We start from the raw sequence: 14002 nt of genomic DNA on the forward strand, positions 1-14002 counted from the left end.
AACTTAGTGGTCCTTAGATTAGTCTAAACCTGGCTTACCGGGAGTTCCCGCGCCTCCCGTCCCGCCCCCGCCCGGACTCCCGTTAATTCGCCGAACGGGAGTCCCGTCCCGTTATATAACGGGACGGAGGCGGTAAATGTCTAACGGGATCCGCGGATCCCGTTAGGCATTATAAAAAAAAAAAAATTTAAAAAAAAAGAATTTAATAAATAAAATGAAAGGATTAAAGTGAAAAGATTTGGAATAAGTGGGTAGAAATGAAAAATATGAATGTTGTTAAATAATTAAAAATGGGTAAAAAAAACAATAACGAAGAATGTGAAATTAAAAATGGGCCTCCTAAAAAACCTCACCGACCCCTAAAAAGGTGCGACGGCGAGGAAAAAGAGCACCCCTTTCCTCGTTAAATGTTTGAAAATGTATCCCGGACAAGGGCCGGGATATCCCTTTGTTATACACGATACTTTAACCATTTATGTTTACGTTTGCAAAATCAACTTCAAAATCGTCTAGAATATCGAAGCACATGAATGTTTCTTGTGCTCGATTTCGATGTTGAATCCAATCTTTTCCGCACGTCAATGCTTCGACCATCTCCGGTTTCAGGCTGCATCTTCTATCGTCGATGATCCGGCCCGCGCTGCTAAAAGCCGCCTCAGAGGACACAGTTGAAACTGGGATGGTGAGGATGTCTTGTGCCATAGATGACAAGATCGGAAACCTCCTCGCATTCTGCCTCCACCAAACCAAGAGGTCGATGGCTTCGTCGTCCGACCTGACCCAATCGTTCCTATCGTACTCTTGGATCTCCGGATGGGACCGTGCGTCGGTTGCGCTTGACCTCGTCTGACTTGTCCCAGCTTCTTGTTGTTGAGGAGACGGGCTGTACGCGGGCGCGTTGACGAAGACATTCGTGTATTGGTGTCTTCTCGGATATTGCGTCTGTGATTGAGAAGGTTGCGCTCGGTATTGTGGTAGAAGTTTCGCCTCGTAAACCTTGAAAAGATAAAAAAAAGCTTGCACGATCCTCGGAAGATCAAGTGCAACGTAATCTTGGTCCACAAAATGGTTTCTTATGTATTTCAAAAAAATTTTTAAACCTCCAATTTTACATCGGACGTCTAGAATGGCTCCAAAACCGTATAGTAATGGAACCTTTCCAGCCCCCCAATATTTTAAAAACTTTGCTGTCATTGCTTGAATAGAATCTTGAAAAATAGTTTCGTTTTTATTTTTATCAAGATGCACAGCTATTGCGGTCATAGTATGAAGATCGAGAAAAGAAGTGGGAGTGTAAACAGCAGAAAGATAACAAGTTTCTTTATAAAAAAATGTCGAGAAAAGAAACAAATGATTCAGCCATCCTAATATCCAAATCAGATATAGCGTTTTCGCCATGTACGCTGTTAATGTAAGAAACAATAACATCGACGTAACGCTCGGATAAGAAGTTGGTCAGCATAAGAAAGGTTGAATTCCACCTAATTTTGTTATCTAGGTGAAATGTGCGTTCTTGAAGGCCGTTTAGTCTAAGCCGTCTCTTAAGCTCATCTACTCTAGAGGTTGAACTATTTATCCAACTTATGTAATTCCTAATCTTGTTTATCGAAGGGTCGTAACTAGCGGCTCCGGCTTGAACTATGAGGTTGATGATGTGGGTAGCACAACGTTGATGTATAAGGGTTTCGTCTGCGTTAAGTTTTTGGGTCAACTCCCTAATCATGGCGTTGTTGCTAGTGGCATTATCTAAGGTCACAGATATAACCCTATTGTTCAAACCCCACTCAGCTAAAACACTAACTATGATATCTAAGATGTTCTCACCAGTGTGCGAACCTTCTATCCTCCTAAACGCTATGATACGTTTGTTCAGGTTCCAATCGTCGTCTATGTTATGGACTACAACGCTCATAAAGTCCATCTTAGATTGACCGGTCCATATATCCGATGTTAAGGCTACGCTATATCTACCAGAGGATATTGAGTCTTTCATTTGTTCCTTTTCTCCTAAAAACCATTTTAGGATATCGGATCTCAAGGCTTTCCTAGACATTAGTTGTACGTTTGGAATAAAAGAACTAATGAATCTAACAAAGCCTTGAGATTCGATATGACTAAAAGATTGATCGGTTGATACAAAATATTCAACTAAATCACGTCTAAATCTTAAAGGATCGATGTTACTTACTTGGGTTGTAGAGGCTCCAGATTGTGTCCCCCCCTGGCAGTGTCTGTGATGACTCCACAATAGCGACGTCCCAACTCTAGTGTTATGAGCGCTAAAGATTTTGCCACAAACGTGACATTTTCCGGCTTTTTCACCGTTGGCAACCACCTCTTCAAAGAACGTCCAGACAACAGACCTCGCTCGACGTCGTGATGCTTGTGCTTGTTGAGGTTGTTGTTGTTGTTGCGGTGGTTGTTGTTGTTGAGGTGGTTGTTGTTGTTGTTGTTCTTCTCGGGCACGTCGTCTTTGTCGGGTCTCCTCTTGTTGCTCACGTTGTCGAGGTCGTGGAACTTGAGTTCGAGGCTGAGGTGGTGGCGGTGGGACGTCTTCTTCTTCATCCTCCTCCTCCTCGTCATCATGTTGTTCATTTGGATCTTGGGTTTCGTCGTCGTCTTCTTCTTCATTTGGATTTTGGGATTGATGATAATGTTCCTCGAACACTTGAAACTCTTGAAAAGCGGCTTCGGATGGCGGTATTTGTGCTTGATATGCTTGCTCGGGATCCATCTGAGGATAATATGGCATTTGTGTGTTTGGAATTTCGGTGAATTCCGTATTGTGGAAAGTAGGAGCAACATAATTTGGATCGAAAGAGTATTGGGTGTTTGGGTCGGGGGCGTTTTGAGACAAATGCAACCAATTTTCTTCAAAACGGTGCATTCGTTCTCCTCGGGAAGCTCTTCCCCTTCGACCTCCTCGGTTGTGGGATGATGATGCCATGAGAAAATGAAAGCTTTAGAGAGTAAAATTGAGAGAGTTTGAGAGAATTAGAGAGAGAGATTGAGAGAATTTGAGAGAGTTTGAGAGAGTTTGAGAGAGTTTGAGTGAAAGGTGCGAAGAAAATGAATGAAATGGGGGGGTATTTATAGATTTTAGAAATAAGTGGGAAAAAAAAAATAAATAAAAAAACCTCATTTTCGGCTCCAACGGCATAAAACCAACGTTCATATTCAAACGGCTCTTTTTTTTCGGCCGTTGGATCTTTGATCCAACGGCCGAGATTAAAAAAAAAAAAAAAAAAATATAAAAAGCAACGGTCGCTAACGGGATCCGTGGATCCCGTTAGCTACAGTAACGGGACGGGACTCCCGTCCGTTACGCTTAACGGTAACTCCCGTCCCGTTACCTTCATTACCGGTAGCGGGGATTCCGTCCCGTCCCGCTACCGGTAAGCCACGTTTAGATTAGTCTAGTGGTAATTCCACATCTTAATGCTTGTGTACTCTCGTGTAATCTTGATCGATATGTCTCTTACTCTTATCACTGTGAATAATATATGTATCATGTAACATTAGTCATAGTGTCACTTCTGAATTTTTTTTAAAAATTTCAATAAACAGAAAAAAAACTATATAAATAAAGGGTTATTTTAATATTTATTTTATTCAAATACATTTTAAAACACTCAATTTACTGAGGTATATTCTATAAAATTTTAGTAACCTATTCTTATTTATTTATAAATTCTAAACCTAAACACTTCAAAATATATACAAACTCGGTTACTTGTTAATTTATAAAACTAAGTTAGATTTTGACCATAGAAATAGTAAAATAAAAAATTAAAGTACTTTACATTCATAGAGATAAATTTTAATCACAAATAACTTATTCCAAATTTGTAAGATTTAGGTGTTGAATTTCATGAAAGAAGTAAGCTTTTCTTCTTCACAGGAAATGACTAATATGTTACAAAATCAATAAGTTCTGGATTTAAATGCCACTCACATACTAGTTTAAGGACTATTTGCGCTAAGGAACCCAACATATAAAATTTAAACTGTTAAAAAGGAATAACCAATGGCTTAAGTATAAAATCATAAAATCCTTAGGGATAGCATAGGAAAAAAGATAAAAAAAGAGCAAAACCTTTTTTCGGATTGGGTAGAGACGTTTCTGTCTCGTCTCTCTCTCGCTCTCTTCTGCTTCATCATAAAACCCCTCAATTCACCAGTTGCTAGTTTCTCTCTCTTCCCTCTCTCTCTAAAAGCTCGCCTCTTTTTTCTTAGAGAGAGAGAGAAATAGCTCCGAAGCCACACATGAGATAATTGTGAGCTGAACAAAAGCCTCCAAAGGTTTCTCTCTATTCCAAACCAAACAGGAAAAGAGAAAAAAAAAACACGAAGATGTCTCACGCAGTGTTTCAGTCCGCCCAAATCGTCGCCACCAATACGAAGGCGGCGATTCCGCCGCAGTCCGTCCCGGCGCTCCCCGGTCCGGTTCAGAGAGCCGTCGTTCCGGCGAAGAGGAGGAATCTCAGGCCTCGCTTAGCTCCGAGTCCGAGTCTGAGGGTTTCGGCTTCGTCTTCTCCGTCGGTTTTGCCTACTCCGGTGGAGGGAGAGTCGGTTTCTTTTCTGGAGCGGTGTTTCGCGGCGGCGGCGGCGATTGGGAGGTCGGCGATGAAGGGAGGGAAGTACGGCTCTATCGGCGCCGTGACGCTCGAGAAGTCCAAGCTTGACATGACTCAGAAACAGGCTAGGACTAGCCCTGAGGTTCGTCACTCTGTTTTATTTTCCGATATTTATCTTTTTCTAGGGCATAGGTTTATGTAAATGATGAGAATTTTGGTTCTTTATCGGTTCTTGTTGGTTTGTGGAATTATGAGCCACTATGGGTAGGGTTCAAGATAAGTCAAGAACATAATTTTTTCATTGGCAATTCGTTAATTCGTAAGAATATCAGTATTTTAGCGGTAAAGTACTTTCATCAGTTGAGTGTGATTGGATTTGGTGACATTGGTTTTGAGTGTTTGAATAATTTCATGGTATAATGGCCGGGGTAATTGGTCGTCGAAATGTAAATATCTCACTCGCTAATTGAATTGAAACGAAAGAGGAAAAAATGCTGTCGGAAGAGTTGTGTTCAAAGATAGAATTGATGATGGTCTTGTATTATCCGAGAACTAAATCTATTTTGGTCTGTGATTATTTGGCTGAGGTCTTGGGTTCGAACTCTTGAAAGTTTACATTTTTCATTTTTTTGGAATCACATATATTTGAAATAATTTTCCTATGCAGACAGCCCTCGGAGGAGGTGGTGGAGATATCGGTAAGAAAATCAATTTCGGTGGCGGCGATGGAGGCGATGATGATGGTGGTGATGATGATGATTACTTTGATGAATTTGATGAAGGCGACGAGGGTGACGATAGTCTCTTCAGGAGAAGAGTGTTCCTCGAAGAGGTTACAAAAATTGCACATTCCCAAACTTTCTCCACTCTTATTTTCATGATATCTTTTATATATAAGCTAACGAGCTCTATTCTTGCTTTCAGCTTTTTGATCGAAAGTTCGTTGATGCGGTGCTGAACGAGTGGCAGAAGACAATGATGGATTTGCCAGCTGGGTTCCGCCAAGCTTACGAGATGGTATGGAGCTTTTTATTTTCCATCACTTTCTTTTGAATTTCAATTTTTTTTTTGTTACGTGGCATTTACATTAACCGATTGAGGTTTCGTGTCCAGGGTTTGGTGAGCTCGGCCCAGATGGTGAAAATTTTAACTATGAATGCAAGGCCGACCACAACCAGGTTTATCTACCGATCTCTTCCTGATGCGATTTCAAGGGCGTTCATTGGAAGGTAAGCCTAGTTTATCAAGCCTTCAAACTTTAATTTATATGCAATATACAATGATAATAGCCGGAGTAAATATATAATTAATTTTTTTTTGGGGTCTTTTGATGCTATAGTTGAAAGATATACTTCTGATTTTTCACATCTAGTATTATTCCTCTCCCACTGAAAGTGTATTTTGGCCCGACTTAAAATCTTGCTTCAGATCATGATTGCTTTCTAACTATCGGTATATTTGTGTTACAGGATGATTGCAGACCCGGCCTTTTTATACCGATTTCTTCTAGAGCAGGTTGCCACAATTGGCTGTGCAGTTCGGTGGGAGTTGATGACTCGCAAAGAAAGGTGGTTTATTCATTTCTCACGGATTTATAATTTCGCTTCTTGTTTTCGTAATATTTAGTCTGAAAGGCGTTTATGATTGATGTGGTAAAGGATAAAACAAGAATGGGATTTGGCCTTGGTGAACGTCCTCACCGTGTCAGCATGCAATGCTCTTGTTGTGTGGTCACTCGCTCCTTGTCGATCGTACGGGAACACGTTCCGGTTCGATTTGCAAAACACATTGCAGAAGCTCCCGAACAACATATTTGAAACGAGCTATCCGATGAGGGAATTCGATCTGCAAAAGAGAGCTCAATCTTTCTTCTACAAGGCCGCTGAGCTGTGTATGGTCGGAATTACTGCTGGAGCTGTGCAAGGCTCGATATCAAACTTTTTGGCCAGTAAGAAGAAGGAAGGAAGGTAAAAAGTGAAAAAAATAGCTAATACGCTAAAAAACGGCGTACATTTAGATTTCATACCTTATGTAAATATTTACATGGTATTAAAGAAAGATCGCAATCAAATATGAGCTAGGATTAAGAAATCATTCGTGATAGAACGTAATTGGAAAAAGGGTGGTTTTGTTGCTTAAGATACTGGTTTAAGCATAATCATCCACAGAGCATTTCATGATAGTTCTTTATATTGGTTAATGATCTGAAATTGCGATCTAAGATCACTTTTCTGTAGAGGTTACCAAAAATCTATAGACGCCAAGTTTTATGCATCTATTTGGGGTAAATAGGAAGAGGTGATTAATTCGAAAGCCAGCCCGAAATTTTACCTTTTAGTTTACTGTTTTGATGCGTCATTTAGTACATTGTTATTTATTCCCTAAAGAGTTAGCTTGGATTGCTTGTATGGGTGTCTCTCTTCATGGCATTTTCCTCCTTTAAAAACATGGTATATTTTTTTTTATCAATATGTTCCTGTGAATATGAAAGGCTATTTGGTAGGAAAAAAATAGGAGGTTAGGTTTTATTTTAGTCTTCATTTTGTGGTAAAAAAAAAAACTACTATGGCTGGAATCAGCTGATGCTATACTTGTTCATAGTAGTTTCTTTTCATTTTTCCTTCACTCTATCAAGTAAATAAATCGAGACAATGTTTGGTCAGGTTATCTGTGACGATGCCGAGCGTGAGAACAAATGCACTTGGTTACGGTGCCTTCCTCGGACTCTACGCGAACCTCAGATATCAACTCTTGTGTGGATTCGACAAAACAATGGTCAATTATTTCGACGTCATTGGCGTCGGTCTATTTTTCAGCACGGCGCTAAGGTTTGCCTCTCACCAAAATTCAGATATGAAACTTCATATTCACTATTCACCTCACACATAATATTTCTCCAAACCGCTATCCCACATTCCGTGTCATAAAATCGTGCCAAGAGCGTGTAGTACTGCTGCGTTGTGGAATAAAGCAGATCATAGATAATTAGGCTGCTATGAAATATATGCCCATCAAGAAAACCTTATTTGTTTTGGGATTTTTAAATTTTATTTTTATTTTTTTCAGGATCATGAATGCCCAGGTGGGAGAGTCATCGAGACTGGCTTGGCTCGGCGTAGAGGCCGATCCACTGGCTCAGTCTGAGGATCTTCTGAAAGCGTACAACAGGCCAGCGTCCGAGAAAAATGCCGACCAGTCCTCGAAATGGTTCATATCGAGAAACGCCGTCGTTTCTGGGCTCGGTCTCCTCGGAATCAAGCAACCGAACGCCGTCGACGGAGAGTCATCGTCAACGACTTCTTCTTCTTCAGCCCCTAAAGCGCGTAGAAAGAGGGTAGTCCGAAAGAAGGTATCTGCGAGCTCGTGATTCCCTTCTTATTATGATGCGGAGATTCATTTTTTGTCGCTCGGAGAAAGAAAACAAAAAGAAGAAACGCCGATCGAGTTAGCTTTGGAGTTAGGACAAGCCGAAATTATCATCCCTTCTGATTATTTTTTTTGTTCAAAATAGCGTACTACTCTTTATCCACTGTCTGAATAACGTTCCTTTGGAATGTGCCTCTAGAGAGAATCATGTAATTGATAGAGCGTGCCTTTTTTTTTTTCGCTAGTTGGTGATAATTTCTTCAATGCTAATGCCATTTTATTTTAGAACTTATGAATTCTCATTTCTCATTTCGATATCCGAACTTCAAAAAAAAAAGAAACTATGTTTGGAAAACAATAATACACTACAAATAATGAAAAACAATCACATCTCCGAACCAAGAAGAAAAAGAATTACGTAGCTTTAGCTTTATCATTGGTGATGGAACTTTTCTTGTAACTCTTGGAATGGAAATCAACGAAGAGAGCCAAAAGCGAGGCGTTAAACGCGGCGTTGAAGCACAAACCCCAGAAGCCGGAGCAGCCATCGCCGCCGGAGAAGAAGTGAAGGTACAGAGTCCGCACAGAGACGGCGAAGCTGAAGACAAACTGGACGATCTGGATATTCGTCACGACCCTCTTCCACCTGGGCCGCGATCCGACGGCGGAGAGGAAATAGTATCCGTACATGACGACGTGGACGGCGGAGTTGGTGGCGAGCGCGACGGGGAAGAGCGACTGCGAGGCGTCGAGCCAGACCCGGCACATGACGACCACCGTGGCGTGGTGGTACACGTGGAGGAGCGTCAGGCGGCGGAGATCCCCGCCGGAGAGGAGGATCAGGAGCGTGTCGCCGAACTCGAGGAACTTCGAGAGGTAGAACACGTGGGCCCAGAAGAAGAGCGGGCCTCTCGCCGGAGTCCCCGGCGGGAGGCAGAACGCGGCGTCGTGCGGGGACGGCGCGGCGGCGAGGGAGAGGAGCGCGCCGGCGGACATGAGGAGGGAGAGGAGGAGGAGGACCAGGCTGTGGACGGCGGTGACGGGGCGGAGGACCGCCGGAGGAGAGTGGCGGCGGAGGCGGGAGAGGAGGAGAGTGAGGGTTAGGTAGGCGAGGATCGACGCGGCGGTGAATTGGGTGGAGGAGCCGAGCGTGTGAGGTGGGTCCCACTGGAAGTTGAGGATGGCCGGGTGGTCGACGAGGTATCGCCGGAGAGTCGCCGTGAAGAAGGCCATATGGGAGAGAGAGACAGAGAGTGTGTGGATGTGAAGCGATCCAGGATTGGAGGAGAAGGGATGGCGATTTTTTTTTTTTTTAATGGGCAGTGGGACCCATTAATATAACTGTCACACCCATTTTCGAATCAGAATATATTTATTTATTTTTTAAATTATGGGTTGTCAAAGAGTGGGTGGTTCAAATGGCGAGTAGTTTGTTTTTGTGCGTGTTCGTGTTCTGCTATATATTATTCTCTGCACTTTTATATTTATTTGTTTGTTAGTGTGTTTTATGCCACACCTTAATCTCTGTTGTGCTCTCTTATTTACTCAAACCATGAATTAATAGTATGTTTCGTTTGGACTTTGAAATAAATAATAAGACATTGATTTGCTTTAAATTACTTTGGCCTATTTGGAAGTTCCCGTTCCTTTCAAACTGAGAAGAAACCCATACAGTTTATTCCATTAATTAATCACCTTTTACAACCAGAAATTTTCCTCCGTAATATTAAGGTGTTGATATTGTAATAATATTCACATATCTTCATCATCCTTAGAAGTTTCCATGGAAGCTCTCTTCCAATGGCGATCACTGTGTAATGACCCCTCCGAGTGAATTCCCATACACTTTCTCTGCTCTCACTTTTTTATTTCCTTTTTTTTGTGGCGTTTGTGATAACTTTATTTTGTTGTACGGACAAGCATATAAATGCCACGTAAAAGCATTCCTTGTTGGACGGGACAAGCATGAGTCCAATTCCACTTGGAAAACTCCAACCTCACGGCAGTAGAATTTTCAAAGTCGTCGTTTTTATTTTGGGTTTCAAAGAAGCAAGAAAAATCGTCGAAGTGTCCCATTAATATTTTCCAACTTTTGACTCACGGAATTTATTTGAAATCCACTAGTAGAGCTTAAAAAGTATAAACCTTTTTGTTATTCAGAAAATAAATAAATAAAAACGAGAGGCTTAGAACATAATTCTATATTTAAATTATATAGTAATTAATTAAGCCGCTTATTTATTTTTGATGATGTGTAAAACTTTATCATCTCATTGAAGTTGGTCTTATAAAAAAAATCCCAGTAGTGTATATACAGACTTGAGCAAACAAAGAATAACTGTAAACAACAAGAATGACGGTCAACATGTTAAAGTAACGTAACGACACAACAATCTTGGTCTTGAACTTGTCGTAGCCTTCTCATTCATTGTTGCTATAGAGAGTTGGTATCTTCGTCGGTCCTGGTTGGATTTAGAACACACACACACACACACTCAGCGGTGGAATTTTCAAAGTCGTCTTTTTTTTTTTGGAGTCAACTGAAAATGACCCGGATGAATACAAAGAAATATCTAGCCAAAAACGAAAAAAAAAAGTTTATTAGTGAAGAAAGAAATCTTGATGATCAGAGTGCCACAAACCATATCATTTTCCAATATTTTGAGATCATCATCGTCATCACATTTACTCTAAACATAACCAATGATGGGCACGCATGGATTCAGTCTGGTCCTAATTGTGTTGTTGTTTCAAGGCTTGTCACAAGTCTGTTTGAGTGAAAACTCGAGTTTCGTTTGCATCGAAAGAGAGAGGCGGGCTCTTATGAAGTTTAAGCGGAGTTTCACTGGTTCATCTAAGAGGCTCTTGACTTGGCAAGGCAAGAATTGTTGCCAATGGGCTGGCATTGGATGTGATCAACACACCTGGCGCGTCACCAAGGTCGATCTCCGCTTTGATCCACTCTTCGTACATGTGGACTGGAGTTACCGGTTATACGCTCTGAAGGTGGATGAAAGCTTGTTAGAGCTCGAAGAATTGAGATATTTGGACCTCCGCGGGAATGACTTTGGAGGCAGCAACATCCCTGCCTTCTTTGGATCCATGACACGCTTGACATTTCTTGGTCTGTCCGACGCTAACTTTACGGGATCGATTCCTCGCGAGCTTGGAAATCTTACCCAGTTAAGGGTTCTTCATCTTGCGTCTGGGTATGATGAATTACATGTTGATAGTTTGGAATGGACGTCCAACCTCGTGTCTCTGCGGTACCTTGACATGAGTTTTGTGAACATGTCAAATGTTGCAAACACAACAATGAAGGTACTCTCTACACTTCCTTCTCTCTCACACTTGAGTCTCGCAGGATGTGCACTAGGAAACACTCCTTTTGCTAGACTTGAGTATCCAAGAAACATGACTTCTCTCCGACGGCTTGATCTCTCATACAACTCTCTTAATTTCTCAATTTCGTCTTTTGTGCGTAGTTTTAAGAGCCTTTTCCACCTCGATCTTAGCTCCAACGATTTCGATAGGATAGAAGGCGGCGGTCTACTTTCAATATTAGACAACGCTGGTTGTTCCCTAAAGTCATTAGATTTGTCAGGAAACTTGGCCCTATCAAATATATTGAAATCTGAATATTATAATAGGTCTTCCTACTGTGCCAAATATGATTTGGAGTTTCTAGATTTAAGTTTCAGTCAGATCAGTGGTCCGATCCCACCTTCAATTGGAGATTTATTGTCATTGAATGAATTGCATTTGTCAAATAACAATATGAGCGGAGATGTGCCTACAAGCCTGGGAAACTTAAGAAACCTAGAGGTCCTAGATGTTTCATATAATTCCTTGGAAGGTTATGTGTCTGAAGTTCACTTGGCTGACCTTTCAAAGCTGAGAACCTTAGGTGTTGGCTTTAATCCCAACTTGACATTCCAACCAAGATCAGATTGGATCCCTGATTTTCAGCTGCACAACATATATATTTCGAGTTGCAAACTAGGTTCAAGATTCCCTCAATGGCTTCGTACACAAAAGGAGGTTATTAGATTGGATCTATCAAATGCCAACATAAATGATAATTTTCCAAATTGGCTTCATGGCATGACTAGTCTCACGCGTCTAGATCTGTCAGCAAACGCAATCACTGGGCCTATCTCCACAACTTTTTTTGCTGCTATGCCGTACTTGGAAGATTTATTTCTCGGAAGCAACCTCATAAATGGTTCCATTCCCAAGTCGTTATGCTTATGCGATGAGCTATTTTCATTAGATCTCTCAAAAAATATGTTATCCGGGGAGATCCCTGATTGTTGGGAATCAGATAGTTTGGAGCTCATAAATCTGTCAGGAAACGATATATCGGGGACTATTCCAATCTCAATCGGACAGTTGAAAGGTCTAGAGGTTATTCAAGTCAACAACAACAGTCTCAAAGGCGAGCTTCCTTTATCCATGGAGAACTGCACATATTTAGAATTTTTGGACGTTGGGGAAAACCAACTTAGTGGCGTTATACCACATTGGATTGGGACGAGGCTAAAAAATATGCAAATTCTGAGGCTTCGCAGCAACATGTTCACCGGAAACATTCCACGTGAGCTGTGTGCGCTCTCGGAGTTGCGCATTTTAGATCTCGCAAACAACCATTTGGATGGCGAAATCCCCAGCTGCTTCATTAATCTCACTGGAATGACCCGGTATACTTTAGGTGGGTATGGCCCGGTATACTTTTTTGCGATTGCTCAGGAGGTGATGAAAGGAAGAGAGATCGAGTACACGAGTAAGGTGTTGTGGTTACTCAACTACGTGGACTTATCAAGCAATGACTTTCACGGAGTCATTCCCGACGAGTTGTGCGCTCTCTCTGCGCTGAATGGATTGAACCTCTCGCACAACCGCTTCTCCGGCAACATCCCCGACCGAATCGGGATCCTCGAGTCGTTGGAGTCGCTCGACTTGTCGCACAACAACTTGTCCGGTTCCATTCCATCCACCATGGCCTCGCTCACCAAGCTCGCCTTCCTCAACATGTCATTCAACAATCTCTCCGGCCAAGTCCCCTCTGGCAATCAGCTCCAGACTCTCGACGTCGATCCCTCTATTTACGCCGGAAATCCACTTCTCTGCGGCCCTACACTGCCCAACAAATGCAGCAACGGCGAAGACAAAGGCGGTGATGACGATGGCCCTGCAATTGAAGAACACGAAGAAGATGACAATAAGTCTGAGAAGATATGGCTCTACCTCTTCATCGCTCTCGGATATGCCACTGGATTATGGGTTACCATTGGGACTCTTTTGTTGAAGCGGAATTGGAGGATTGCTTATTTCCGGCTCGCCGAGGATGCCAAAGACTGGGTGATTGTCATGGTTACAGTGAAGTTGGCAAAGCTCCGCAACAACAGTGGTAACTAGTTATATTCGTACTTGATATGTATGTATGATCTTTTATTGCTATATGTATTGCTCTGTGTGTTCTTGTGTTTTCGTATTGTACACTTTACTCTTCGCTGTGATCTTTCATATGCGATGAACTGTTATTATGCATTATAATTGTCATTTGTGATGGTTTCAGTGAACATGGCAACACTTTTGCCTTATAATGATCTTTAAGTTCTCAGATGCTGTGTTGTTGATTGTCATGCAACAAACAACACAAACATTGCTGTCCCATTCTGTGTGTGTGTGTGTTTTTTTTTTTTTTTTTTTTTTAATATTGCTGTGATTTTTTTTTAGATGATGAAATGTTTATTATGCCTTGAATAAAGTTATGACTGTTATTTGTGAAGGTTTCAGTGAACCTGGAATCACCCATGCCTTATAATTGTCTTTTGTTTTAATGTTCTTAGAATGTATGTTGATCGTTATGCAACAAACAACATAGACATTACCTTATATACCCAACTTTCTATCGCTCAATTTTTTAAAAAACTTAATTATCAGTAGCACTGTAAACTTAATTATCAGGAGGAGAACGAGGCTGTGGTCGGCGGTGACGGGGCGGAGGACCGCCGGAGGAGAGTGGCAGCGGAGGCGGGAGAGGGGGAGGGTGAGGG

At 41.7% G+C, this 14002-nt stretch overlaps 3 protein-coding genes across 3 annotated transcripts; 2 read left to right on the top strand and 1 right to left on the bottom strand.

Annotated features, from left to right (window-relative positions):
* Positions 1-4102: 4102 nt before the first annotated feature.
* Positions 4103-8252, top strand: LOC149387003 (plant/protein, putative (DUF3411)). Its single transcript, XM_089621892.1, has 8 exons — positions 4103-4719; positions 5245-5409; positions 5502-5594; positions 5691-5806; positions 6047-6145; positions 6236-6544; positions 7241-7405; positions 7644-8252. The coding sequence occupies exons 1-8, from the start codon at positions 4354-4356 to the stop codon at positions 7942-7944; spliced, it is 1614 nt and encodes a 537-aa protein (XP_089478018.1). The 5' UTR covers positions 4103-4353; the 3' UTR covers positions 7945-8252.
* Positions 8253-8322: 70 nt separating this feature from the next.
* Positions 8323-9248, bottom strand: LOC149387004 (fatty acid elongase 3-like). The gene has a single exon (XM_089621893.1). The coding sequence runs from the start codon at positions 9174-9176 to the stop codon at positions 8358-8360; it is 819 nt and encodes a 272-aa protein (XP_089478019.1). The 5' UTR covers positions 9177-9248; the 3' UTR covers positions 8323-8357.
* A 1304-nt stretch (positions 9249-10552) lies between these two features.
* Positions 10553-13701, top strand: LOC149387005 (receptor-like protein EIX2). Its single transcript, XM_089621501.1, has one exon. It carries the CDS (start codon positions 10647-10649, stop codon positions 13359-13361), a length of 2715 nt encoding a protein of 904 aa, XP_089477627.1. The 5' UTR covers positions 10553-10646; the 3' UTR covers positions 13362-13701.
* Positions 13702-14002: the final 301 nt, after the last annotated feature.

The sequence above is a fragment of the Urtica dioica genome, chromosome 8 (assembly GCF_054948205.1).
Source record: "Urtica dioica subsp. dioica isolate 48M chromosome 8, U.dioica_male_clone48M_v1_H2, whole genome shotgun sequence".
NCBI classification, from domain to species: domain Eukaryota; kingdom Viridiplantae; phylum Streptophyta; class Magnoliopsida; order Rosales; family Urticaceae; genus Urtica; species Urtica dioica.

Bases quoted from the DNA above. Each gene is read 5' to 3' on its own strand.
- LOC149387003 (XM_089621892.1), top strand. From the start codon at position 4,354: ATGTCTCACGCAGTGTTTCAGTCCGCCCAAATCGTCGCCACCAATACG. The intron at 6,146-6,235 runs GTGGTTTATTCA...GATGTGGTAAAG, and splicing joins TTGATGACTCGCAAAGAAAG to GATAAAACAAGAATGGGATT. The intron at 7,406-7,643 runs GTTTGCCTCTCA...TATTTTTTTCAG, and splicing joins TTTTTCAGCACGGCGCTAAG to GATCATGAATGCCCAGGTGG.
- LOC149387004 (XM_089621893.1), bottom strand. From the start codon at position 9,176: ATGGCCTTCTTCACGGCGACTCTCCGGCGATACCTCGTCGACCACCCG.
- LOC149387005 (XM_089621501.1), top strand. From the start codon at position 10,647: ATGATGGGCACGCATGGATTCAGTCTGGTCCTAATTGTGTTGTTGTTT.